This window comes from Cervus elaphus, chromosome 4, assembly GCF_910594005.1.
Source record: "Cervus elaphus chromosome 4, mCerEla1.1, whole genome shotgun sequence".
NCBI classification, from domain to species: domain Eukaryota; kingdom Metazoa; phylum Chordata; class Mammalia; order Artiodactyla; family Cervidae; genus Cervus; species Cervus elaphus.
Window position 1 is genome coordinate 40977300 of NC_057818.1, and position 26174 is coordinate 41003473.

At 37.4% G+C, this 26174-nt stretch overlaps 1 protein-coding gene across 3 annotated transcripts in view; it reads left to right on the forward strand.

Moving 5' to 3' along the window:
- The first annotated feature begins 2703 nt into the window (after positions 1-2703).
- The window catches only part of URI1 (URI1 prefoldin like chaperone), a 63190-nt gene continuing 39719 nt past the window's right edge, over positions 2704-26174 (forward strand). For 2 of the 3 annotated variants that reach the window (XM_043899037.1, XM_043899038.1), the window contains exons 1-2: positions 2704-3154; positions 23989-24023. In XM_043899037.1, coding sequence (XP_043754972.1) covers positions 3062-3154; positions 23989-24023 — 128 coding nt within the window. In that variant the 5' untranslated portion in view covers positions 2704-3061. The remainder of the gene's footprint in view (positions 3155-23988; positions 24024-26174) is intronic. The other variant, XM_043899039.1, reaches the window with a different exon arrangement.

Genomic DNA, 26174 nt, shown 5'->3' on the forward strand with positions numbered 1-26174 from the left:
AATTTTCTATGTACAAGATCATATCATCTACCAATAAGATATAATTTTACATCCCTCTCAGTTTGCCATTGTTTTATTTCCTTGTCTAATTTCTTTGACTAAAACTTCCAGTACTATGTTGAGTAAAAGTGATAAAAGCAGACATACTTATCTTGTTCTGGATCTCAGAAGAAAAACTTTCAGTCTTTCCCCCTTGGGTATGTTAGACAGAGGCTTTTCATATATGGCCTTTATAAGGTTGAAGAGGTTTCATTCTCTTCCTAGCTCATTGAATGTTTTTATAAGGATGTTGGGTTTTTGTCAAGTGCTTTTTTCTGTATCAACTGAGATTATCATGTAGTTTTTTCCCCTTTCATTTTATTAATGTGTTATATCATTTTGATTGATTTTCATATGGTGAACTACCTTTGTGTTCCTGGGATAAATTCCACATGATCCTGGTGTATAATTCTTTTATTATGGTCCCAAATTTAGGATTCATTGTGCTAGTATTTATTGAGAGATTTTGCATTTATAGTAATAAGGGACATTGGTCTGTAGTTTTTTTCTTTCAGTGTCTTGGTCTTGCTGACCTCAAAGGTGTTCCCTCTTTCTCACTTTTTTAGAAGTGTTTGAGAAGAATTGGTGCTAATTCTCCTTTAAATGTTTAAAATTCACCTTTGAAGCCATCTGGATTTTTCTCTGTTGGGAAGATTTTGATTATCGATTTATTCTCCTTAGCTGTTAATTGGCTTTCATAGTTTTCTATTTCTTCTTGAGTCAGTTTTGTTAGTTTTTGTTTTTCTAGGAATTTGTCGCTTTCATCTGGTTTCTACAGTTGTTCATAGTGTTCTCATGTTCTCTGTTTATTTTTGTAAAATTGTAATTTTGTCCCTGATTTTAGTCGGAGTCTTCTCTTTTTCTTAATTTAGGTTGTCAGTTTTATTAATCTTTCCAAGAGCCAATTTTGGTTTCACTGGTATTCTCTGTTGTTTTTCTATTTTGTTTGTCTCTTTGTTATTTCTTTCTTCTGCTAGCTTTGGATCTTGTTTTTCTAGTTCCTTAAAGTACAGTTAGGTTATTGATATATTAGTTTGCTAGGGCTACCATAACAGAATACCATAGACTGATGATTTACACAGCAGAAATTTATTTTCTCACAGTTATAGAGGATGGTATTCCAACATCAAGGTGTGAAGGGGGTTGGCTAACTCCGAGGCCTCTCTCCTTGGCTTGCAGTTGGATGCCTTCTTGCTGATTCTGCATGTGTTTATGCTTGTGGTATGCATGCCTCTGGCTTTTCTTAGTGTCTCCAAATTTCCATTTTACTTTCAACTCTTCTGTGTTTTTCATTCAAAGTGAGTCACTTGTAGACAGCATATAGAACTAAATACTTAGAAGATAAATGTATTTACCCTTCTACTGGGGCTGGGGGTGGGTCAGCTTCCAACAGGCACAGGAGCTAAACAGGCTAGATTTGAATACTTGAATGAAGGGAGATAGGATGGGGCTTTCCTGATAGCTCAGTTGGTAAAGAATCCGCCTGCAATGCAGGACACCCCGGTTCTACTCCTGGGTCGGGAGGATCTGCTGGAGAAGGGATAGGCTACCCACTGCAGTATTCTTGGGCTTCCCTGGTGACTCAGCTGGTAAAGAATCCTCTTGCAATGCGGGAGAGGGAGACCTGAGTTCGATCCTTGGGTTGGGATGACCTCCTGGAGAAGGGAAAGGCTAGCCACTCCAGTACGCTGGAGAATTCCACGTGTTGTATAGTCCATGGGGTCTCAAAAAGTCGGACACAACTGAGCGACTTTCACTTTCAGGGTGGGCAGCTGCCAATATCCATTTGGAAAGGGTGAAAGTGAGAACTGGGCGACAAGAGCAGAAGCTACTGAAGTAGCTGAGGATACACAGATGATGGTGGTGTTAGAGCAGTCTGAGACGGCCAGTTTCAGAGGAATTGGATGTTTGATATGTAGTAAGAAAAGACAGCAATTAATATTTACTATCTGCCCAAATTTTCCTTTCTTCTTTCTTTGAAGCAAATGTAAAAAGAGTGTATCTGAATTGGGGAGCTGGCCAGAAGGGGAGAGAAATCTAGCAAGCAGGCACACCAGGGTGAGAACTGCAGTTCTCTGTTAAGTACTGGAGCAGAGATGATTATTACGCCAAGGCCCATTCCATTCATTAAGCATTAACTGAGTGCCTACTGTGTACAAAGGCTGTACTAGAAAGAGGTCACAGAAGTTTGAAATAAGGGGAAAAGTTTGGGCAACTTTATCCTTGAAGTCTCTTAAACAGCCCATGCATAGCAATGTATTAATTAAAGCACAATACCTTCATATATGTAAACGTTATGTGTGCAGTAATTAATACACAGGGAAAATTTAATTTCATATTTTAATTCATTAAACAGGTACAGTGAAAGGTTGAATTTGTTAAAATTAAAAATGCTTATAAAGCAGTATTAGTACATGAATTAAGCTCCTGCGGCCAAATGCAGCGCTCAACGACTGAATGCATATGTGGGACAGAAGGCCAAGGCAGGCATCCTGTCTGTGAACTGACCGTCTATCCTCCATTGAATGAAAGTTTCCAAGCAGCGAGCGCACCCTCAGGATAAGCCACCCGCCGCAGCGCCGCTCCTGCCCCACGTGACTCACCGGGGGCGGGACGAAGGGCGGAGGCTGCGTGCGCTTCCCAGCGTGCCGCGCAGGGCGGAGCGAGGGGCGGGGCCTACGGAGGAGGCGCGGAGGAGGCGCGGCCGCCACAGGACGCCTCGCTCGGCCCAGCTACCGGATCGGCGCTTCTCGCCTTCAGCGGCCGGCCTGCTGCTCCGAGCCCGCGGCGGCGGCGGCGGCTGCAGCGGCGGGCGGCATGAGCGTGTGAGATGCGGCCGTGGGCAGCCCGGACGCGAGCAGCGGTCGCCGCGGTAGCGGAGAAGGCGGGCGCGGCCTCCTCAGCGCGGGGCGCGCAGTGCATGAGGGCGAGCACGCGGGCGCTGGGCAGCCACCGGCCACGACGTTTCCATAAACACTTGTTTAGGACTCGTTCGCCCCGCTGAGGCCCCGGCACCCCCTTCATGGAGGCCCCGCCAGACCCCAGGCCCCACGCCTCGGCCGCGGCGCCGCTGCGCGCCCCGGAGGTGGCGCGGCTCCGTGAGGAGCAGGAAAAGGTAACAGGCCGCGCTCCGTCCCGCGCTTATGCCAGTGCTCTCGGGAGGCGCCCGCTCCCCGGCGCGTCCTTGGCGCCCGGTTCCCCGTCCCCGTGGCTGGGGCCTGACCCCGGGCCGACCCCCTGCTGCCCTCAGTGGGCCGCAGCCCTTAGGTCTGGGCCCAGGACCCCGGACCCGGAACGAGGGAGAAGCGTAGCCTCTAGGCCTGGGAAGCGTGTTAGGAGAAACTTTTGTCACGTGCTTTTGTTGTCTTTTGTCTGGGACCCCCTCGACCTTCGAAGGGAGGGGAGGTTCGGGGAAAGGAGATGTAATAATCTGTTTACCTTCTGTATGAAAGTGGGTTTTAAATCTTAACGCGTACAGCGATGCGTGGGAATATTTTTGGTGAAGGACACGCTGTAAATGGAAGAGTTCACCTTATTTTTTAAGCCATTTCTCTAATCGTTGCTAAAATGTATACTCGTAGTGATAACGCTTCTTGTGCATTTCTAGGTTTAGTTTCGTATTTGTCAAAATTGAATGGTGTTTTGTTAAATTTTAACTTCAGTTATATAAATGAGTTTTAATCTACCAATAAAGAGGAGAGAAAGTTTTGTATTTCCTAATGGGATTGCATGCGAAGTATACCAATTTAAGAAATACAATATTATTTTAATTTGAGATTTTTAATCTGAGATTTTTACCCCCCCTGGGTTCCTTATCATTTGTTTCTCACCATCTCCGAAAGTTTGAGATTCTTACTTTGAAAGGCAGCGTTTAATTTACTTAATATGTCTTGTGATCTTATTGAGAGTATCATGGTTATAAAGGTTAGGAAGTGGTTCAAAACCTGTAGGCACTGGGAATCCCTAACTTTTCTGTTGAGCATTTCTGTATAAAAATGACAACTTACATGGGTAGACAAATCTTTAGCTGAATGAGGGACTTTTCATAGAACCTAAAAAATCCTGGTTTACTTGGAAACAACCTGCTAGGATAAATTTTGGGGACCTTTGCTACTATGTTCTGTTTGTTCTAAATTATTTGGTGCGTTGGATTTCCCTTTCTGAGAGCGCTTTTCCCTCTAATACCATATACAACGGGTGGGTTTTAAACTTGGCTTTTTTCAAATTGGGGGTTTAAAAATTCAGGTTCACTGACTGCATTTAAATTGTAAGACAATGTCCTCCCCCACCCCCCACCCCCAAGAGAAAAAAAAAGAAAAGACAGTCCTTCATGAAACCAATTTCTGGCAAAACTATTTACATTTTTTTATTTTAGAAAATGTGAAACAGACCCTGGAAAGAGTTTTCCCATTGCCCTTCTTTCTGCTGAGGAATTAACTCTCTCCTTCATAGTATGATGTTTGCATATTGCTGACTTGATATGTTTTCTCCCATTTGGCGTGTTGAAAAGAGAAATCCTTGGTTTTATTCTGATATTAGTGTGGCTGAAATACAAAGAATACGGTTTGGAGTGCCCTGAACAGCTTTCTGGTCTGGTATCCAGTTGCGTTTGAAACCTCCCTTCTCATTTCCAGTCCTGTAGGAACCCGAATAGTAGTTTCAGTAGAAAGTTGAGTATGTTGCCAAATTACTTTTCTGTGCAGTGTTAATGTTATTTTCTCCTCCCTGGTGACCCAGATGGTAAAGAGTCTGCCTGTATTGCAGGAGGTCAGGATTCGCTCCCTGGGTGGGAAAGATCCCATGGAGAAGGAAATGACAACCCACTCCAGTATTCTTGCCTGGAAAATCCTATGGACGGAGGAGCCTGGAGGGCTACAGTCCATGGGGTTGCACAGAGTCGAAGACGACTGAGTGATGTAAATCAATGTTATTTTGGCATATAAAACAAGCATGTGCTTGTCTGTCATGGGTGTGTAAGATCATTCTCAGTCCATGATAAAGTCTCTGAGTAAATAGCAACAAATATTTTAACCAGTCTGCTTCAGTGGACAGGAGAGACCCATAAGGCCACAAGATTAGCCCATGAGGCCACTGGTTAGTTAGCTATCCTGTAATTACAGTTCAGTGTGGGAAAACTTTATCTAGTAAATAGTTAAGAAATAAATAAGTCATTTTTGTGAGGGACTGTAGGCTTTGAAGCCAACCTAGCAGCTGTAGGCGTACAGTGAACTCTAGTAGGAAGTGTTGGGACACTGGAGGAAAAGGGGGAAAAAGACATAGTAGTATAGCAGTGTTACTTTATTTAAGTCTGATTAAGTGTGCTTTAGGACTTGCTTTTCCCTACAAGGCCTCTGTGAGAGAATAAAATATGAAGAAAATGATTTGAATGACTCCCCCGCCCCACCAGTTTTGGTAGCTAGCTAGTAGGCTCTTAATTGCAGAGGAGAGAAATGAACTTTTTATATTCAGTGGATACCTTTGGTTCAGGCCATTATTTTCTCTGGGAATCTTGATTAACAGTGGCTTTCCTGATAGTTGGTTTAAGAATCCACCTGCAATGCAGGAAGTCTTGGTTCAATTCCTGGGTCAGGAAGATCTGGAGAAGGGATAGGCAACCCACTCCAGTATTCCTGGGCTTCCCTTTGACTCAGCTAGTAAATACTCTGCCTGCAACGTTTGAGACCTGGGTTCGATCCCCGGGTTGGGAAGATCAAGCTTTTACCTGGGTAGGTAAAGATGGTTTAAATGTTGCTCATAAATTTTTTGCTTTTTAATTCAAGTAAGGAATATAACACATTTTACCTTGGTTCCCTCTCTCTGTTTTTTCCTTGATTATCCTTTGGAGCACTGAGTAACAAGGAAAAAAACTTAGTAACGTAAGGGAAAAGACAAAGGGAGAGGCAAGAATGATCCACAACTTCAGTGAATGACATCTGTAGTAAATGGATAGGATCAAATATTTGAATATTGTTGTCATTAATGGCGTCAATGCTGACATTTTCAAAAAAATTTTTTTGGTGAAAACTTCTGTTTGTTTTATTTTTAAGAATCTAGCAAAAAGACATGCACAGAAAGGTTTCCTGCAGATTTGGTTTTAATAATGAAAAAAGCTAAAAATTCAACATTAGGGGATTGGTATGAGGAGATTTTTATGCAGCTATTAAAAATTATAGAACAGTATGTGGTGTGGTTAATTATGTTTATGTATATTGGAATGGCCAAAAAGTTCTTTCAAGTATGAACTTTTTGGCCAATCCAACATATACATATTAACACTTTATATAGGTGAATGTACCACTAAATGTTTTAAAAGCACACAGTTTCATTTCCTATTTTACTTAAAAGTGAGTGCATTGAATAGGATTTTTTTTTCAACAAAGGCTATGATGAAAACCTAATTAATTTTAATGAAAGCTGGGTTGTTGTATCTTTTAATTGCTAAATACTTTCTGGGCCTAACAAATGGTTCTTTGTTGGTTTGAACACCAGTTAAGCAGGTTTATTTCTTTTTCCTGAGTGGATCCATGCAGTTTATTCAAATATCTATCCTAGATGGTTACCTTTTCTTTTTTCCTTGGAGATTTTATTTACTGTTAATTCTCTGTCAGAAGATACAGGGACAAGAGGGAACTTGGATCATTTCCCCCCCACCTCCCCTTTTTTTGTTTAACTAAATCAGTTTTTACCAATATCAGTAAAGTATTTGGTGGAAAAAAGTGGAATCTACTTAGGAGCCTCTCGGGACTAATCTATTTGTTTCTAGGTATTTTTAAATTTCTTTTTGGTTTTTTCAGTGATCCATTGGTTATTTAGTAGCATGTTGTTCAGCCTCTATGCATTTGTATTTTTCTTCCTGTAATTGATTTCTAATCTCATAGCGTTGTGGTCAGAAAAGATTCTTGATGTGATTTTAATTTTCTGAGATTTACTGAGGCTTGAGTTGTAATAGCTCAGTTGGTAAAAAAATCTGGCTATAATGCAGGAGACCCTGGTTCGATTCCTGGGTTGGGAAGATCCGCTGGAGAAAGGATAGGCTACCCTTTCCAATATTCTTGAGCTTCCCTGGTGGCTCAGCTGGTAAAGAATCTGCCTGCAATGCAGGAGACCTGGGTTTGATCCCTGGGTTGGGAAGGTCCCCTGGAGAAATGAAAGGCTACCCACTCCAGTATTCTGGCCTGGAGAATTCAATGGACTGTATAGTCCATGGGGTTGCAGAGAGTTGGACACAACTGAGTGACTTTCACTTTGATGATTTTAATTTACTGAGGCTTGATTTGTGACCCAGGATGCTGGAGAATGTTCTGTGTGCACTTAAGAAGAACGTGTATGCTCCTGCTTTCGGATGGAATGTCCTATACATATCAGTTAAATCTATCTGGTCTAGTGTGTTATTTAAGGCTTGTGTTTCCTTATTAATTTTTTTGTCTGGATGATCTATTCTTTGGTGTAAGGTGGACTGTTAAAGTCCCCCACTATTATTGTGTTACTGTTGATTTCCTGTTCTATGGTAGTTAGCATTTGCCCTGTGTATTGAGGTGCTCCTGTATTGAGTGCATAAATATTTACAACTGTTATATTGTCTTATTGGATTAATCCCTTGATCATTATGTAGTGTCCTTTCTTATTTCTTGTGATTATCTTTGTTTTAAAGTCATTTTGTCTGATATGAGTATTGCTACTTCAGCTTTCTTTTGGTTTCCTTTTGCATGGAATGTCTTTTTCCATCGCCTCACTTTCAGTCTGTATGGGTCCGTGGGTTTAAAGTAGGTCTCTTGTAGACAGAGTGTATATGGATCTTGTTTTTGTATCCATTCAGCCAATCTGTGTCTTTTGGTTGGAGCATTTAATCCACTTATATTTAAAAGGTAATTATTGATTTGTATGTTCCTTTTGACATTTTCTTAATTGTTTTGGGTTTGTTTCTTTAGGTCTTTTTCTTCTCTTGAGTTTCCCACCTAGAGAAAGTCCTTTAGCATTTGTTGTAAAGCTGTTTTGGTGGTGATGAATTCTCTTAGCTTTTGCTCCTCCTCAAAGCTTTTGATTTCTCTCTTGAATGTGAATGAGATCCTTGCTGGGTAGGGTGATCTGCAGGTTTTCCCCTTTCATCACTTTAAATATATTTTGCCACTCACTTCTGGCCTGCAGAGTTCGTGTTGAAAAATCAGCTGATAACCTTATGGGGATTCCCTTGTATGTTATTTGTTGCTTTTCCCTTGTTGGTTTTAACGTTTTTTCTTTGAATTTAGTTTTTGTTAGTTTGATTAAATGTGCCTTGATGCGTTTCTTCTTGGGCTAATCCTGTATGGGATTCTCTGACCTTCCTGGACCTGGGTGACTGTTTCCTTTCTCATGTTAGGGAAGTTTTCAACTATAATCTCTTCAAGTATTTTTTAAGATCGTTTCTGTTTCTCTTCTTCTTCTGGGACCCCTATAACACAAATGTTGGTGCCCTTCATGTTGTCCCAGAGGTCTTTGAGACTGTTCTTATTTCTTTTCAGTCTCTTTATTCTGCTCCTTGGCAGCTGTTTCCAACATTCTGTTTTCCAAACTCACTGATCCATCCTTTTGCCTCAGTTATTCTGCTGTTGATTCCTTCTAGTGTATTTTTTCATTTTAGTTATTGTGTTGCTCATCACTGTTTGTTCTTTAGTTCTTCTGGGTCCTTGTTGAATATTTCTTGTATCTTCTCTATCCGTGAGTCCATTCTGTTTCTAAGATCTTGGATCATCTTTACTAACATTACTCTGAATTCTTTTTCAGGTAGATTGCCTGTTTCTTCTTCATTTATTTGGTCTTGTGGGTTTTTGCCTTGCTCCTTTGCCTTCAGCGTGTTCTGTGTTGTCTGATTTTGTCTAACTTACTGTGTTAGGGCTTCCCTGGTGGCTCAGATGGTAAAACATCTGCCTGCAATGTGGGAGACCCAGGTTCGATCCCTGGGTCGGGAATATCCTCTGGAGAAGAAAATGGCAACCCACTCCAGTACTCTTGCCTGGAAAATCCCAGGGACTGAGGAGCCTGGTGGGCTACAGTCCATGGTGGCACAGAGTCGGACACGACTGAGTGTCTGAGCGAAACTTACTGTGTTTGTGGTCTCTCTTTCGCAGCCTGCAGGGTTGTCGTCCCTCTTGCTTCTGGTGTCTGCCCCTTGGTGGGTGAGGTTGGTCCAGGGGCCTGTGTCGACTTCCTGGTGGGAGGTAGTGGTGCCTCTGCTCTGGTGGGCAGAATTGAGTCTTGAATCCTGGACAGGCAGGGCTGCCTGTCAGGTGGTGTGTTTTGGAGTGTCTGTGAGCTTAGTACCCTGGAGAAGGAAATGGCAACCCATTCCAGTATTCTTGCTGGGGAATCTCATGGACAGAAGAGCCTGGAGGGCTGAGGTCCATGGGGTTGCGGAGAATTGAACATGACTGAAGTGACTTAGCACACAGGCACCAGAGCTTAGTACGACTTTAGGCAACCTGTCTGCTGATCCATGGGACTGTGTTCCTGTCTTGCTGGTAGTTTGGCGTAAAGTGTCCAGCACTGGAGCCTACAGGCAGTTGGATGGAGCTGGGTGATGGCGATCTCTGGGGGAGCTCACACTGATTAAGATTTCCTTGGGCCAGGGATTTTCTGGTGGTCCAGTGTCTTGGACTCAGTGCCCTTCGCGTGCCACTCATCAATGGCACTCTGCTTCTGTAGCGGCCTGCCTTTCTCCCGGAAACTTTCCTGGTTGTGGCGCTCCTTACTCCTGTCCCTTCAGGCTTTCTCTTCACAGCCAGCAGCTGTCCCTTCTTTGGGTCCACTCTGCAAACCCCATTTCCCTGCACCCTGCCCCTGGCTGCACCAGAAGATACATGACTTAGGCCATGCTACAGGGCTGTAGCATGGACCGTGCCTGCAGTTCTTACTCTGTCTTGGCTTCCCTAGACCGGTTGCTGCATTCTCCTTTGATCCCGTAAAGGTTCCTTTTTGCCCCAGCTGATATTCCCACCACAAATGGGCTTTTCTGAGTGCGTGAACTTCTCCTCACGCTAAGTTCTCTGCCAGGGGTGCAGTTCCTTCCCATTTCCTCTTTATTTCCTATTTATTTATTTTTCCAATTTTTATTCATTTTATTTTTTATTTTGTGTTTTTTAGTCTTTTTATCATCCTATGAGGCTGCATGGGATTTTTCTTATCCTTTTATGTGTTTGAGGTCATCTGCTAGTGTTTAGCAGGTGCTCTGTGAGAATTGTGCCACAGGTAAATGTATTCTTGGTGTGCTTGTGAGTAGAGACGAATTCCATATCTTCCATTTTTGCTATCTTGCCTCCTTCCTTAGTTGTTGAAACTTGAGGAAGTTTATCTAGGGTACTGTTAACCTGAAGACTCATAAGCTAAGTCTTATTTTACTTTTATATTTTCACCATCATCTGTGTCTGTTTGTGCGATCCAATATGATGGCCACTATCTACATGTGACTGTTAAATTTAAAATTCAAATAAAGTAAAATTAAAAAAATTTTTAGTTACAAAGCTATATCTCAAATGTTCAGTAGCCACATGTGGCTATTGGCTATTGCACTGGACAGTGTGGAGTTGGGAGATTTCCATCATAATAGAAAATTCTTTTGGATGATGCTGGTGAAGAAAGCTGCTGTTTTTTATTCATACTGTAATCTGTTTACTAATGGTGAAGTGTCTTTCTCTGTCACTTATCTTCTCTTCCCTGTTATGGACAGAAAACAAAAATTTCTGAATTGTCTACTGTGTTTGAAAGTTAAACACCCTAAATGTGTTTCTGTTTTTTTTAAAAAAAAAACAAACAACCTTTTTAAAAAAAATCCTAATACAGTATAGCAAAAAGTATCCCATTTAATGTATAGATTTGGTCATTGTTCCTTGTTTGGTTTCCTGATGTTTGTGAATTGAGAACTGTTAAAGAGTTATAGAAAATGAGTGCTTTCCCCCAAAGAACAAAAAGACAAAACCGAGTAATGTGCCACGCACTGTCCTAGATACAGTGATACACAGGATTTCTTTTCTCCCCTCAAGGGACTTAAACATTTGTTTGCAAACATTTTAACAGAAAGCTTAATGTAGTGTGATAATTGTTCTCCTTCTAATTCTTTGCTTTTCAACCTTCTATAAACTATTTTCTGCCTCTGTCTTTTCTTTGAAATTATTCTATTGAAAGTTTTTCTCTTGCCAAACTCAGTGGACCCTTTCTCAGATCTAGCCTTACTTGACCTCTCTGCTTTATTTGAAACTTTAATTGTTCCCTGGGAAACTTGAAATTCTCTGTACCGTAGGAACTTTTGTAACTTTTCTTTTTTGCTGGCTCTGCCTTTCTCTGTGCCTACTTAGTCTCTCTAGTCTCTTCATCTAATGCTCACATGTTGGTAATCCCTGTACTTCTCATTATTGACAGCTGTCTTTCCTCACTGCATGCCCTCGGATACTCCTATATTCCAGACCTCTTCCAGGCCTGTTAACTCTTGGGCAGCTTAACTTGGATGGCCCACAAGCAGCTCAGTCTCATTTACTAATATTAATTTATCATCTTCGTCCCTAATGTTGGGACATAGGGACCATACTCATCCTGATTCTGGGCAACAGTATTCAAACCAGAATCTTTTCAGCTTGCCCTGATCCATCTTCTGATTTACTAAATCTTGTCAGTTCTTTCTTTTTTAAAAACTTAACTTTACTTTTTGGGTGTGTCTCATAGCTTGCAGAATCTGAGTTCCCCGTCCAGAGATTGAAGCCAGGCCACTATGGTGGAAGTGCCAAGTCCTAACCACTGGACCGCCAAGGAGTTCCCTGTCAGTTCTTTATATGTGATCTATACCTTCTATCTTAAGACACCCACTAACTTGTCTTAATTAAACCCTTATTTGAAAAATAATACGTGAGATTTTTCTGTTAAATGTTAGTATGCTTTTTAATATTGTCAGTCTTTAATTTTTAACATTCTAATGTTACCTCATTGTGTTTTTATTTTTGACTTCTAATTTGTGAACATGTATATCTCTAGTCTTTAAATTTTCTCATCTGTCACTTGGAGTTTGTTTACTCATTTTGCCACAGATTTTCCACTTTTCACATTTGTTATTTTTCCTTTATTTCTTTCTTTTGTGTTATTAAAATATTCTATTTAAAACTCTTTTAAACTAATAATAAATGGAAAAAAAATAAAACTCTTTTAGCTTTATAGTTAGATGGTTTCTATTTTCATTTTAGTTATTATCCTAGAAATTATAGTATCTCTTATTGCAGTCTACCACAAATTAGTAGGAAATTTTTCACAAAATCTTCTGAAATTTTGCCACTTAGGAAATTATTCAGAAATCTTTTGATGGCTTAATTTCATGAACCCTCCCTCATTTGTGCTATTGTCATATATTTTACTTTTGCATGTTTTTAAAAATTCACCTCATCCCCCCAAATTAAGATTATTCTTGTTGATACTCTATTGTAATTTTTATTTAGTTCTGAGCTGGGAGAGGATTTTTTTCCCCCAACACTTGAAAGATGCCATTCCATTATCTTTTGACTTCTTTGATTTCTTTTAGTCTCCTATTAGTCTTACTGTTTCCTTCACTGAAAATTCTGGGTATATCTTCCCTCTATGTGCTTTTGGACTTTCCATCTTTGGTTTTAGGCATTTGATTCTCATGTGTAGTTTTGATTTTCCTTGTGTGTAGGTTTGGTTGGCCTGCTTTGGATATGGAGTTTATTAAACCTGTAATTTGATGACTTGTCAGGTCAGAAGATTGCTCTTCTGGATGCTGGTTTTATGTCACTGTCGTCTTCACTTTGTACTCTGAATGTACTCTGAATGTACATGTTAGACACTTTCACTGTCTCATAGGTCTTAACTCTCGTTTCTGTCTTTCCTTGCTTCCTCTTGATCTGTATGACTTTATGGATACCTTCTTCTGACCTCTATTCCTGTTCACTAATCTTGTTCTTACAGATCTAATCTACTGGTAAATTCTTTTACTAAATGCTTAATCTCAGTTATAGTATTTCTTTCTAGAATTTGTTTTGACATTTCTTTAATAAATTTGAGGCCTGTATTGACATCTTTAACCTTCCCTCTGTTTTCATGAATATATTAATCATAAAAATGTGTCTTGTAACTGCAATATGTAAATTAAATGAAGCTATGTTTCTGTTTATTTCTTCTCTTGATTTCTCATCTGCTGTTCTGTTTTCATAGACTGCCTTGTAATTTTTGATTGGATGTCAGACAGTATAGTGAAAATATTGTAGGCTACTGATGCTGTTACCATCCTTCAAAGAGGGATAAATTTTCTTTAAGCAGCCAGGGTACTAGTGGATCAACACAGCTCAGTTGAGAGTTATTTTGGATTTTATTAGGGCTGGCCTGTTTCATTTTTGCTCCTAATTTCTAGCATGGAGTCATGGCTAGCTTCTAAGTCATGGCTCTAATTCCGTATAGAGTATGGTGTTTTGTTTCTGTGGCTGTGCATCATATTGGTTTGTAATTTTCTTTCCTTGATGTCCGTAATAGGTTTTGGTTTCAGAATCATACTGACCTCATAAAACAACTATCATTTTTGTATATTCCGTAAAAAGACTGTGTCTTACTGGTATGATTCTACCTTAAATATCTGAACTAATTTTCCAGTGAGACTGTCTTGGCCTTGTATTTTCCTTGTATGGATATTTTAAAATTTAGAAATATCTGTAGGTTTGGTAGTGATGTCCTCTTTTTAATTTCTGTTATTTGCAATTCATGTGTGTCTTTTTTCTTCTTGATATATCCTTTTAGGGATTTATTAGTCCTAATCTGTCTTTTTTTTCCTAATCTGTCTTTTTAAAGAACCAGTGTTTTACTTTATTGATTTTTCTTTTGTAAGTTTAATTTTCATTGGTTTCTGCTTTTATATTTTTCTTTTAAAAATTTCTCATTGGCTATAATTTTTACCTAGCTTCTTGAGACGAAAGCTACTAGAGACACAAAAATCAGAGATTTTACTATTCTTTATATATTTTTTGAGTTTTAAAATTTTCTCTAATAATTACCTTAGGCACCCCACACGTTTTGAATGTTATTTTCATCATTAATTAGTTGAAATATTTTCTAATTCTTATTGAGATGTATTGACCTGGGAATTACTTAGAAAATGTTCCTTAATTTCTAAACACTGAGTATTTTTTACTTTTCTATTGTTTATGTCATATTTAATTCTGTTCTGATTAGAAACTTAAGACTTGCCTTATGACCTGGTATATGATCTGTTTTTGGTTACTTTCCATGAGTTACTTAGAAAGAATATGAATTTTGAAGTTTTGAGTCCCATAGTTCAAGTTGATTGAATGTGGTGTACAGTTATTTGATATATTTGTTAATTTTGTTTGTTGGTTTTCTAGTTCTATCAGTTATGAAGAGATAAGGAGAATCTTCACTGTGGTTATAGATTTATCCTTTTCTCAGCCTTTGCTTTATACATTTTAAAGTTATATTATTTGGTGCATACAAATTTAAGACTCCTAATAGCTTCCTGATCAGGGGACATTTTTATCATTCATATGTATTTTATCTCTAGTGATATTTCTTGCCTTCAGGTATTCTTTATTGGCTACAGATACGGCTGCGTTAGTATATTTTACTTTTGTTTCTTTTCATGATAAATTTTTTCATCTTTTAATTTTAGTCTGTGTACAAAGTGTTTAAGTATGTTCTTATAACAGCATTTAGTCGTGGTTTTAAGAATTCAGTCTGGGCATCTTTCTCTTTTGTGTAGGATGTTTAGTCATCCTAAACTAAATACATCAATTACTGATGTAACTACATCAGTAATTGATGTATTTAGTTTCATTTTTATCACTTTTGTTCTTGATTTTTTTATATTTTACTTTAAAAGTTATTGTAGAATATGTATAACAAAGTTTGTCATTTAAATCATTTTAAGTGTACATTTCAGTGGCATTAAATACATTCACATTGTGGTCCTATCACCACCACCATCCAGCTCCAGGACTTCTTTTGCCTTGCAAAACTGATACTGCCCATTAAACAATAACACTCTTATCCCTTTCCCCATCCCCTGCTAACTACCATTATCTGTCTCTATGAATTTAATTACTTTTGGTATCTCATATAAGTGGAATCATACAATGTGTGTCCATTTGTACTGGCTTATTTCACTTAGACTCATGCCTTCAAGGTTGATCCATATTACAGAACATGTCAAAATTTCCTTTTAAAGGCTGAATAATATTCCATTGTATGTATATTGTACATGTTGTTATTTATTCATCCGTCAGTGGACATGGGTTAGTTTCACTTTTTGGCTGCTGTGAACAAGTGTACAAATATCTGTTTTGTGTCTTTGCTTTCAATTCCTTTGGGTAAATACCCAGAAGTGGAATTGCTGGATTATATGGTAATTCTGTGTTTCATTTTTGAGAAACTACCATACTCCTTTCCAGTGGCTGTTCTGTTTTACATTCCCATCAACAGTACACACGACTTGAAGTGTTCCAGTTTTTCTACATCCTTGCCAACACATCTTATTTTTAAAAAAATTCTACTGGGTGTAAGGGTTTTCCCAGGTGGCACTAGTGGTAATGAGCCCGCCTGCCAGTGCAGGTGATGTGAGAGACACGGTTTGATCCCTGGTTTGAGAAGATTCCCTAAAGGAGAGCATGGCAGCCCACTCCTGTATTCCTTGGAGAATCCCATGGACAGAGGAGCCTGACGGGCTGCAGTCCATAGGGTCACAAAGACTGAAGTGACTTAGCACACACAGTAGGTGTGAAGTTTGTCTATTTGATCCACTTTTATGTTCTTTTTTCCCTCTTTGTTTTTTATTTTTTGGTGCACCTTCCTTTGATTTAATCAGACATACCCTATTTTCTCCCCTCTGGTAACTCGTTCAAAATACATTCTTTTTTGCTGTGGTACCCTAGTACTCTTATTTGATGTAGATGTTGGCACTAAATGTATTATATATTTATACTGTGCTTTTTTTACTGGAGAAATTATTCTGTGAGATTGCAACATATATTCATTTATTCATCTCACTTCTTGCATTATTGCTTCCATTTATTTTAATTCTGTGTGTTTTAAATACCACAGTACAGTATTTAATTGTTCTGTGATCAATACTGATTATCCTTACCTTGACAAAATTACAGAATTACAGTTGCTTTTTAGTTCTTTTTGAATTTCTGTTGCTCCAGATAGCCTCTTGTAGTAGTTCTTTTTGCCCTGTAGTACGTCTTTACTGAGACAGAACTGACATACGCCGCTGTGTAAGCTTCAGGTGTACATTTGTATGTTGCATGGTGATTACAGCTGTAGCCTTAGCTCACTCCTCTGTCACAGCACATAATTACCTGTAGTGTTTCTTCCAGTAAAAATCTCTGGAGCAGAATTTTTTGTGGGAAAATGTTTTTACTTTTCCTTCATGTTGGAGGATCTGTTTGCTCTGTACATAATTTACAAATTTTCAGTTATTTTTTTTTACTAAAACTTTTAAGATTTTTATCCCATTTTTCCGGTTTCTATCATTGTTTTCATTGAAGTTATCTCTAGTTTTAACTCTTCTTACTGCCCCTTTGAAGGTACTGTATCTCCTCCCTGCCCTTTCTCCCCCATGCTGATTGTAAAATTTTCCCTTTTTCTGTGATTTTCATCAGTGGAACTATATTGTGTCTTCATACAATTTTTCTTTTTTAATTTCTCTTGCTTGAAATTCTTAGAGCTTCTTAAATCTGTTGGTTAATACCTTCCTCTTATATTTAGAAAATCTTGTAGAGGTTTGTTTTTCAGATCTGTTCTCTCTGTAGATCTTCAATTATAGTGTTTCATATGTCCCTTATTGGTCTTTTCTGTATTTTCCACTTTCTGTTTTTTAATCTCTGGGCTTTTATTATGGTATTTTTTTAATCGACATGTCATCCAGTTCAAAATTCTGACTTTTGTGTTAATCTCCTGTTAACACCATTTATTGAACTCATTTTAGATGTTTCAGTTAAATATTATCCTTTTGATTCTTTTCTTGTATAGATACTAATTGTCTAGGGAAATATGCCATCTTTTCATGTATTTCTTCAATCTTTTCCACTGTTTTCTTGAACGTGTTAATAATTATATTTTAATGTCTTAGTTGGTTAACTTGAATATGTAGATTGCTTATTTGGTTCTATTTTGTGTTGTTTTTCTTCTTTTTGTGGTTTGCTCATATGGTCCTATTTCTTGGTAATGTAATTATTTTTAATTAAATGCTAGAAATGTAAATACTCCTGAAGTATTTACAATTAAATACAATTAAATAAAATATTAATTTAATTAATATTTTAGAGTCTTTAAATTTATGGTTACTCCTGAAGAGTATATCTTCCTCTGGAAAAGTTTCACCCTTTCTTCACTAGGTTGATAAAGTAGGAGTTGGGACACCTCAATTCAGGCAGGTACTGAATGGATGGAGTGCAGGTTGCGTTTTGTTTTTTGTAAAATATCGGCTGCCTTTGATTCTTTCTTGGCTTTCTTCTGGATGCCTAGTTTGTTCACCAGACTCCTTCCCTTAGAGGCTCCTGAACTCTTAAGTTTTGTTTCATCAGTTCCCCGAGCTCTGCTCTTCAGACTTTCAGTTTTTTGTCCATTTCAGTTTTTTGTCCATTTCAACTTCAGAAGTTCATACATGCCATGAGAGGAAAAGACAGCCATGTGCTTAAGATCTCTCGTGTCTCTGATTTTGTTACTACAGCCTTCTCAGACTGCTTTAAACTTCTGCTCAGGACAAAGTATAATTCTCAGCCTCTTCACTGTGCTTTGAGTTGTCCAAGAAAAGAGCATTAACTTAATTCTCCATAGTTATCTCCTGAATTTAGTCCCTCTTGTTCCAACTGCTTGGGCAACTCTTAGGTGCCTTCTAAGAGATGATTTTGTGTTCATCTGGCTTTGCTAGTTTTCAGAGGAATTACTGGTTTGTTATAAGCTTTTTGTCCCAACTTGGAGGTTAGTTACATAGCTATTTGCTACTGATTTAGTATTAATTTTGCTCTAGTCACTGCTAATTAGTGTTTCTTTAAAATAAAAATGTACTTCTCTAATTGGTGCAAGGGCCTTTCAATTTGACTTCCTTTTTACTTGTCAAGATATTTTCCCCTATCATTCTATTATTTCTGCTTCCCTGGTGGCTCAGATGGTCAAGAATCCACCTGCAATGTGGGAGACCTGAGTTTGATCCTGGGTTGGGAAGATCCCCTAGAGGAGGAAATGACAACCCACTCCAGTATTCTTGCCTGGGGAATTCCCTTGGATGGAGGATGGTGGGCTACAGTCCATGGTGTTGCAAAGAGTTGACACAACTGAGTGGCTAAGCACAGCTACTATTTCTGTTCTTTAATGAATTACTTGTTTTCTTGGAGATTCTCAACAGGCATGTTCTCATTTTAATCTATGTAACTGGCTTATTTACGAAGTGCTCTCTTTTTTTTTTTTTTCTTCATTTATTTTTATTAGTTGGAGGCTAATTACTTTGCAATATTGTAGTGGTTTTGTCATACATTGACATGAATCAGCCATGGATTTACATGTATTCGCCATCCCAATCCCCCCTCCCCAAAGTTTTCTTAATCAATTATAAACCACAGAAATGCTTGGAAGAAAGTTTGGAAAGTACTATAAAAAGTTAGGGGAATTCAGGGATAGGATTATTTTGTGTATGTGAGTGTGTGTTTCACTTTCTTGTACATTTATGTCGTTACTTTGTAGGGGAACTTTGTTAGATTTAGCTTGTGCAAATCCCTAGGTGGTTACCTTTTCCAGTTCAGAATCTGTAATCACTCAGTCTCTATTTGAGTCCAAACTAAATGTGATTGGCTCAATTTGTGTGGATCCTCTCCATTTACACTGGCTCCAGATGGAGAAATGGGGTCCTCTGCCTGTTGCAAATGAGAGGAGGGTGAGGTTTTATAGAAAGTAACGTGTGGGAATGGAGAAGAAATGATTGATATCTCTAATAATAAACAATAGACAGGCAAGCTGCAATTCAGGCAGTATTTCACATTGAGAAGTACAGGTCACCATTTCATATCTGCAATTCAGAAGTCTTAAAAACTGAAAACAAAGTTATTCCTAAGTTTCTGCCATATTCATTTGTTGATGAAACTGATTTGAGTGAGGTATTTTATTCCACTTTGAATATTCATGTTTCCCTGAAAATGTCACTGTATTTGATACAGGGTGGTGTTCTACTACTGCAAGATATAACTTGACTAAATTATGAAAAGTTCTGAATTGAGAAACATCTTTCCCTGAAATTTTTGGCTAAGTAATTGTAGATCTGTACTCCTTTAAAAGGACTTGTTGCACACTTACTATATGGCACATGAGCACGTTGGTGAATAAAGGAGACCTGGCCCGTATCTCATTGACCTTTTATCTAGTACAGTTAGAGTTTCCTGAATTTTGGAAAAAATATTTAAGTGTTTTAACAGCAGCTTATAATTAGTGTTAACTTTTGATAGTTCTATTATTTTCACTTTTTAGCATATTTAAAAATAAATTTGTTTAAAGTTTTTATACAGAAACAGTTTATTATAGTTTATTACTGCTTATTGCTATTTCTTTGTTAGGAACCCGTAGTCATTTCTTACCTTCTTTGCAGAGAGGCTTATTTAGAAGACTTATAATATTTTACCAATTTTCTTTACGTGTACTTCTTATATACTTTGGTAATGGCATCTATACATCTATTAATTGACAGTATGTCCTTTAAGAAATTATTCTCAGCCATTTAAGTAGCTGCCAGATAATCGTGCATGTCCACTATCTATTGGATTTAGTCACCATGGATAATTTTTTTCCTTTTTGACTCAGTGGCTTTAAAACCCAAAATTGTATGGTCTTTTTTGAAGACACAGTCTAGCAAGAGAAGCAAATCATGTAAATGTAGAAAGCACTGATTAGTATAATCCTCAGATTGTTATTTTATGCATTAACCTGTACAGGGAGAATATGAAATTGCAGTGCAGTGAGAGAAGTTTTAGAAGTAAAGTGAAGCATTTTTGAGAGAAATATCACTTAAGATTTATGCAAACTTACCCTTTAGCCTTTCTATTCTAGTCTAGTTTTAATGTGGTGCCGTTCTTAACATGGAAAACTCATAGGTTGATGCCCCCTTGTGGTCTGTTAACCAAAGCAAATAGCACAAATGGAACTAAGTAATGGAGATCTTAATACGTGTTAAGTCATTCATTCCTTTCTTTATAATAATTTTTAAAAAGTGGCTTCTGAAGGGAAAAAGAGGAAAATATTCCTGTATTCTATATAGTTTACTGATTTTAAGACTTGCCAATTATTTTATAATTGAATGTGTATATATGTTAGCTGGACACTGACCTAAAGAAAAATAGGCTGTTGGGTAGACTATCATTGTCATCTTGGACATCTAACTTGATTAGTTGTAAGTGCCTTAAAAATACACAATAGGCTTGGTCCACCACCCTATCCCCCCAAAACATCCATACACACACAGATACACACACACACACACACGCCACATGTGTATGTGGGGCTTGGGAAATTTGTTGTTTATATTCATACTGAGTTGCTTGACTTGAGAGGGCCAGGAGTTGTATGAGGCGTTGGAAGAAGTAAAAATTTTCATTAGTGAATTGGTCCAGTTAAGCTTATTTATTTGCTTTTCCTAGCATTATTGGCAAGGTCTTGTCAGTGCGTGTGGGTGGGTTTGTGGAGGAAGTGTAGAAGCAGCAGCGTCAGTCAGTGTTTTAAGGAAAACTGCAGATGCAAAGCAGCTGCTTTTCCTTGTACCCAGTAAGATTTATGATGGTTGAGAACAGTCCAGTACAGTGAGTATGGACTTTGAGATTAGATAGGCCTGGCGTTAAAACGGATTTTATCTCTTACCAGTTCTCGGGCAGTTTGTAGTATCGAGGAAGTTACTCCATCTCTGAACATAAGTTTCCTCTCTTTAAGAAGTGAAGACTCATCTTGTTGAACTGTTTCATCATATAAAGTCTTGGCATTTACCAGTGTTATGATTACTTCTTAGTTCAGCTCAGTCGTGTCTTAGTTCAGACTTAGTCGTGTCTGACTGTTTGCTACTGCAGTACGCCAGGCTTCCCTGTCCATCACCAGTTCCCGAAGCTTGCGCAAACTCATGTCCATTGAGTCGGTGATGCCATCCAACCATCTCATCCTCTGTCGTCCCTGTTTCCTCCTGGCTTCAGTCTTTCCCAGCATCAGGGTCTTTTCCAAGAAGTCAGTTCTTCACATCAGGTGGCCTAAGTATGGTAGCTTCAGCATCTGTCCTTCCAGTGAATATTCAGGACTGATTTCCTTTAGGATTGACTGGTTGGATCTCCTTGCAGTCCAAGGGACTTCTTAGGAAAAGGGCAATTTTGAGTTATAAAGAAAGCATTCCAAAAGATATATATTTTTTTAACAATTGGGCTATTGGTAAACACTCTAATGGTAGATTGAATGTGTCTTAAAAAGTGGTATAGTGATGAAATGTTTTTTGTTGTTTCACTGTGTTTTTCAAAAGTTGATTTTAGAACCAGTCTCACTATCTTATAGTCAGTTTATTTAATAATTAGTCCATTTCAGAAGGAATAAGGTTAGTTGCCATTACTTTTAACAGAAAAAAGAGACTGTAAAACCCCAGATGAATCATAAGATTTTCTCCTTTCCACAGATTTCCTTGGCAACTAAGTCGTAAAAATTTACTAATATTTTCTTTTTGAATAAAAGGAGAAAACTAGAAAAACATCAGTATAAATATAGCCGCTTGGGTTCAAATGTTTGTTGAAATTAGGTGGGCTATAAATAATGTAAACAAAGATTTAACTGTAGACATATCATCAGAAGGCTATAGTATGTGTTCATGCTTGTCTCTTTCATGTTTTCCTGTATTTTTTAAGTTTCCAAAACTAGCCTACATTTGGATAATGTCTAACTGAAGACTCTTGTTCTAACCCCTGTATGTAACCAGTAAATACTTTTAACGAAGAAAATATTTTGGCAGTGAAAATTTCTCTTGTTAATTGTGAAGTGGATTTTTGTTATTTTATCCTTTAATATGTGTTCTTGGGGGAAACTTATTTCGGGAAAGAAAAGGGATGGGGAAAATTAGCTACAGCAAAATGGAGAGTTAAGATCATAAAGGGTGATGGCAAGAATACATGCCATTCTACCAGGAACTTGTTTTTTAAACATAAAAAGCATATGTGGCAAATTTACATATTTACTAATTAAAAAGGCTTCCTGGAAACATTAAGTAGACTTATCTTCTGTAACCTTTAACACTGTCACTAATGGATATTGCATAGAAAATTTCATCGAAGGTCCTTTAAATAATGTAAATGATTATGAATATGTAACTAGCTAATACGCAGCCACGAAAGGCTTACCCTGTAGAGGTTAATGAGCAGTCCGCTCTGCTGGTTCGCAGGGCTTTTCTTTTTGTGCTTTTGGCTCACGTCATGCTTGGGAACACATGCACTGGGACTGGAGAGCATCCTGACTGTTTTTGGGTCTCTTCTTTTAATGGGGTTGTTAAATAAGAACTTTATAAAAAGGATTTCATGAAGATTTTTTCTTTTTCAATTTACATTTAATTCTGTTTGTCTATTTTATAATTACTGTCGAATCAGAAACAGTGAAATGGATTGATGTAGCTTTAGTCTGGTTCTTCCAGATGTAAAGTCAGTACTCTATTATATGTTATCACTGTTATTAAGTGTTGCTATGTGATTGATACTTATTGAGAGAGCTTTATTCTAAAACCGACTTTTTATGCTGAGTTAATGTGTAGTATGGTTGGATATCTGATTACAACATGTATTTTGGTACAGGATTGCTGCCTTAGTATTTAAAATGTCCTAAGGAAGATATTTACTTCAGGAATTAAATGTCATAATAGAGGAATTTAGTGACAGGGCAAAAAAAAAAAAAAAGACGTGATTTTTAGATGAAACATGGTGCTTATATAAGATACAATATCGGTATTTAGAACAGTGAGTGAGAACAGTGTTTCAAACTGTAACACTGCTGTCTTTTTCAGGTGGCATTATATTAAGCATAGTAATTTCATCCCTTAGCTTCTCTTCCTCTAAAATGGTGCTACAGTATTTGAAATCATTGTTTAAAATTTTGTTATCAATGGGCAGTTTAAAAACATAATTAGTAATCTTTGAAAAGGGTTTTTTTTTTCTTTTTTTAAAGAGTTGCTATTCACATGTTCTTTTTTCTCCCCTTACTGGTTACTGTTCTTAATTTTTTGAGCATTTTAAGGATCTATTGAAATATCTCTAAGGAAAACAAGTACGTTTTATGTTTAATTTCATTGTTTTAGTATTATAAGCATAGCTTAAACTGACTATGAAGTGCTTAAAATTTTATCATAATTCACCAGGGGAGCAAAATGGGCTGTTCAGAGCAGCTCTTTATCCCAAGTATTTCTTCTTGAGATGTAGTAGAAAAATATCACTGTACTCATTTTTAATGCATCAGAATAGAAATTACAGGTGAAAACATTTGAAGATATACTGACAAAATAAAATACTTTCACTACTGTCATTTTTTTTAAACTGATGAAATGTGGATGTTACATTGGTTTTTTGTTATTTATAACATTTGTGTATTCTGCAAAATATGTAACATTGAAAACAGGCCTGCAGATTGTACAAAATACTAGTTATCTTATATCATATGTCACCTAATAGTTATGAAGTGGGTTTTGTACCTAAGTATGAATCGGAAAGCTGTAATTTGTTCTGCAGTTATCAGCCTGCATTAGAGAGGTATGATAAAGTGTGCTGCTTAAAAACTAACATTCACATCTCTGTACATTTGACAAATAAAAATGTATATTGAGATGCTTTTAAATCTGTAAAGCCACTACTGTAGTTTTCTGATACAATGATTTTGTAGCTTTGTGCATTGCCCTGTTTTTTCATGAGTAGTTATCTGTTTTCATGACAGGTGGTCACTAACTGCCAAGAGAAAATCCAGCATTGGTGAGTGAAAGATCGTTTTATTACCTTTCTGAAATACTAATGGAGTCACTTATTTGTATTTTTTAAAAAGTACAGATTTTGCATCCTGTAATTGAATTCTTCTAGTAATCTCCATTTTGAATCCTTTTGGTACTAATTTATATTTTCTTTAATTGTTTATTGAATTCTGTGTTCTCTGATTTCCTGAAGTTGCATCACCATTTGTGTTTAATATTTTAATTGCTTTCTTTTTCCCTTCCTTCGTTTCTTTTTTTAAAGTTAGAATAATATTACTATTGTTATGAAGTTGAGACTGATGCATTTTTTAACCTGACTAATCAACTTTGAGACTGTTTTTTTGTATATTTAGTAGAAGAATAATTAGAATCAATTGTTTTAAAATAGTGATGGAAATATGTACAGATACATTTTCCCAAAGTTTGAAAAATCTAATTAATTGGCTGCATCTCAGAGCTTGCTTTAGAGACCACACTTTTTAGAATATAGCGAGAAAGAAAGCATATCTATTTTAATGTGCTAATCTATAGTTAATAGGACAGTGCTTGGTAAATAACACATTTCTTGTGTCTTCTGAGGAAGATGCTCCGTTAAATGGTGAATAAAATCTTATGAGTTGTCATGAGGTATAGCTGTTGATCTTATGGATATCAAATTACAATATATCCATGCTGTGTTTACGAAGATTTTACTGAGAGAACAACAGGAGCTGTCTTGATTATTGTCTGCAGGGTTATTGCAAAATCATGATAACTGCCCCTTTAGTGGTGAGATTAAACCTTTGGTTATACACCATCAAGCATATAATATTTTAAATTTATTTTAAGAGGCTTTTTCTTCATGCCTGAGAGATCTTCAAGGAAATAATTTATAGTTATTGTATATCAAATGTTTTTTGGTTTAAATGCACATAGGCTGCAAGCAGTGGATAAGGGTAAAAATTGGTGCCATCTGTACACATCATCTTATTAAATTCTGACTTTTGACTTGCAGAAATAATCTAAAACTAAATAATATCCATTTTATAAATAAAAATTCAGAGACTTCATTAATTTTCAATAAATGGAGAGTTGTAGCTGCATCCACTGGTGGTTTAAGTCTGTCAGTATTTCCATAATGGACCATTTACTTTTCATTTTACATTCAGTCCAGGTTGAAACTTGAAATGCAAGTACTTGGTCAAAGAATTAATATTTTTCACCTGCTAATTTGGCAAAAGTGATCCATTTTACAGATAATTCCCAGGTGAAGTTTTACAGTGTGGACTTATATTGGTTTTGGTGAAGAATTCAGGACCTTAGTAAAAGGTTGATTCACTCAGAACAGATACTAATTTACACAGTGTGTGAATGACACCTTGCTTCTGGTTTGTGTTTTTTAAGATTCTTTCCCTTCTAGACTGAGAGTTCTTTAAGGCTAAGGGACATGTTTCTTCCTTTTATCTACAGCACCTCCTACTGTGTTTTGCACTGTATAGGCACTTAATAAGTGTTTGAATAAAGACCAAATATATGATTATTTTATGTATAACGTTTTTACACGTACCATATAGTTATGTACAGCATTTTTAGAAGTACTGTATAGCATTACCCAAGCCTGGTACACATTGATAGACAGAAATGTGTCATTTACATCAGAGCAGATGCATATGAATCTCGGTCTCAGTTTCCAGATTTTCTGTAGCTCCAAACTACAAAGCTTAGCATATTTGCCTCCACATATCTTAAAGTAATATAGTACCTTATCTACATGTTAAACAATTAAAATAATTTTTCCAGTTAATTTGCATTTTTCTCTGAATTATTTTTAATATGGCTCAGGAAACAGACTTTTATGTTTGTTTTTAATGAGGATCTGATATTGCTGGAATCCAAATGGCCAGTGAATTCACCAATTTATTACATTAAAAAACTGAAACCTAGTGTCTCCATTCCTCTGAAAGCCAGGAAATTGCTATTGGGGAGTGCTGTGGAATTCTTGTGATGTTTTTATTATCTTAATTCCAGAAACAATGGTTGAGTTTCTGCCACATGCCAGCATTATCCTGCTCTTTGGAGTTGGAAGGCCCTGCTGTGGAGAGAGTCAGCAGTCCCCAGCCTTCTTGGCCCTGGGGATCCGTTTCGTGGGAGACAGTTCTTCCATGTACTAGGGGTA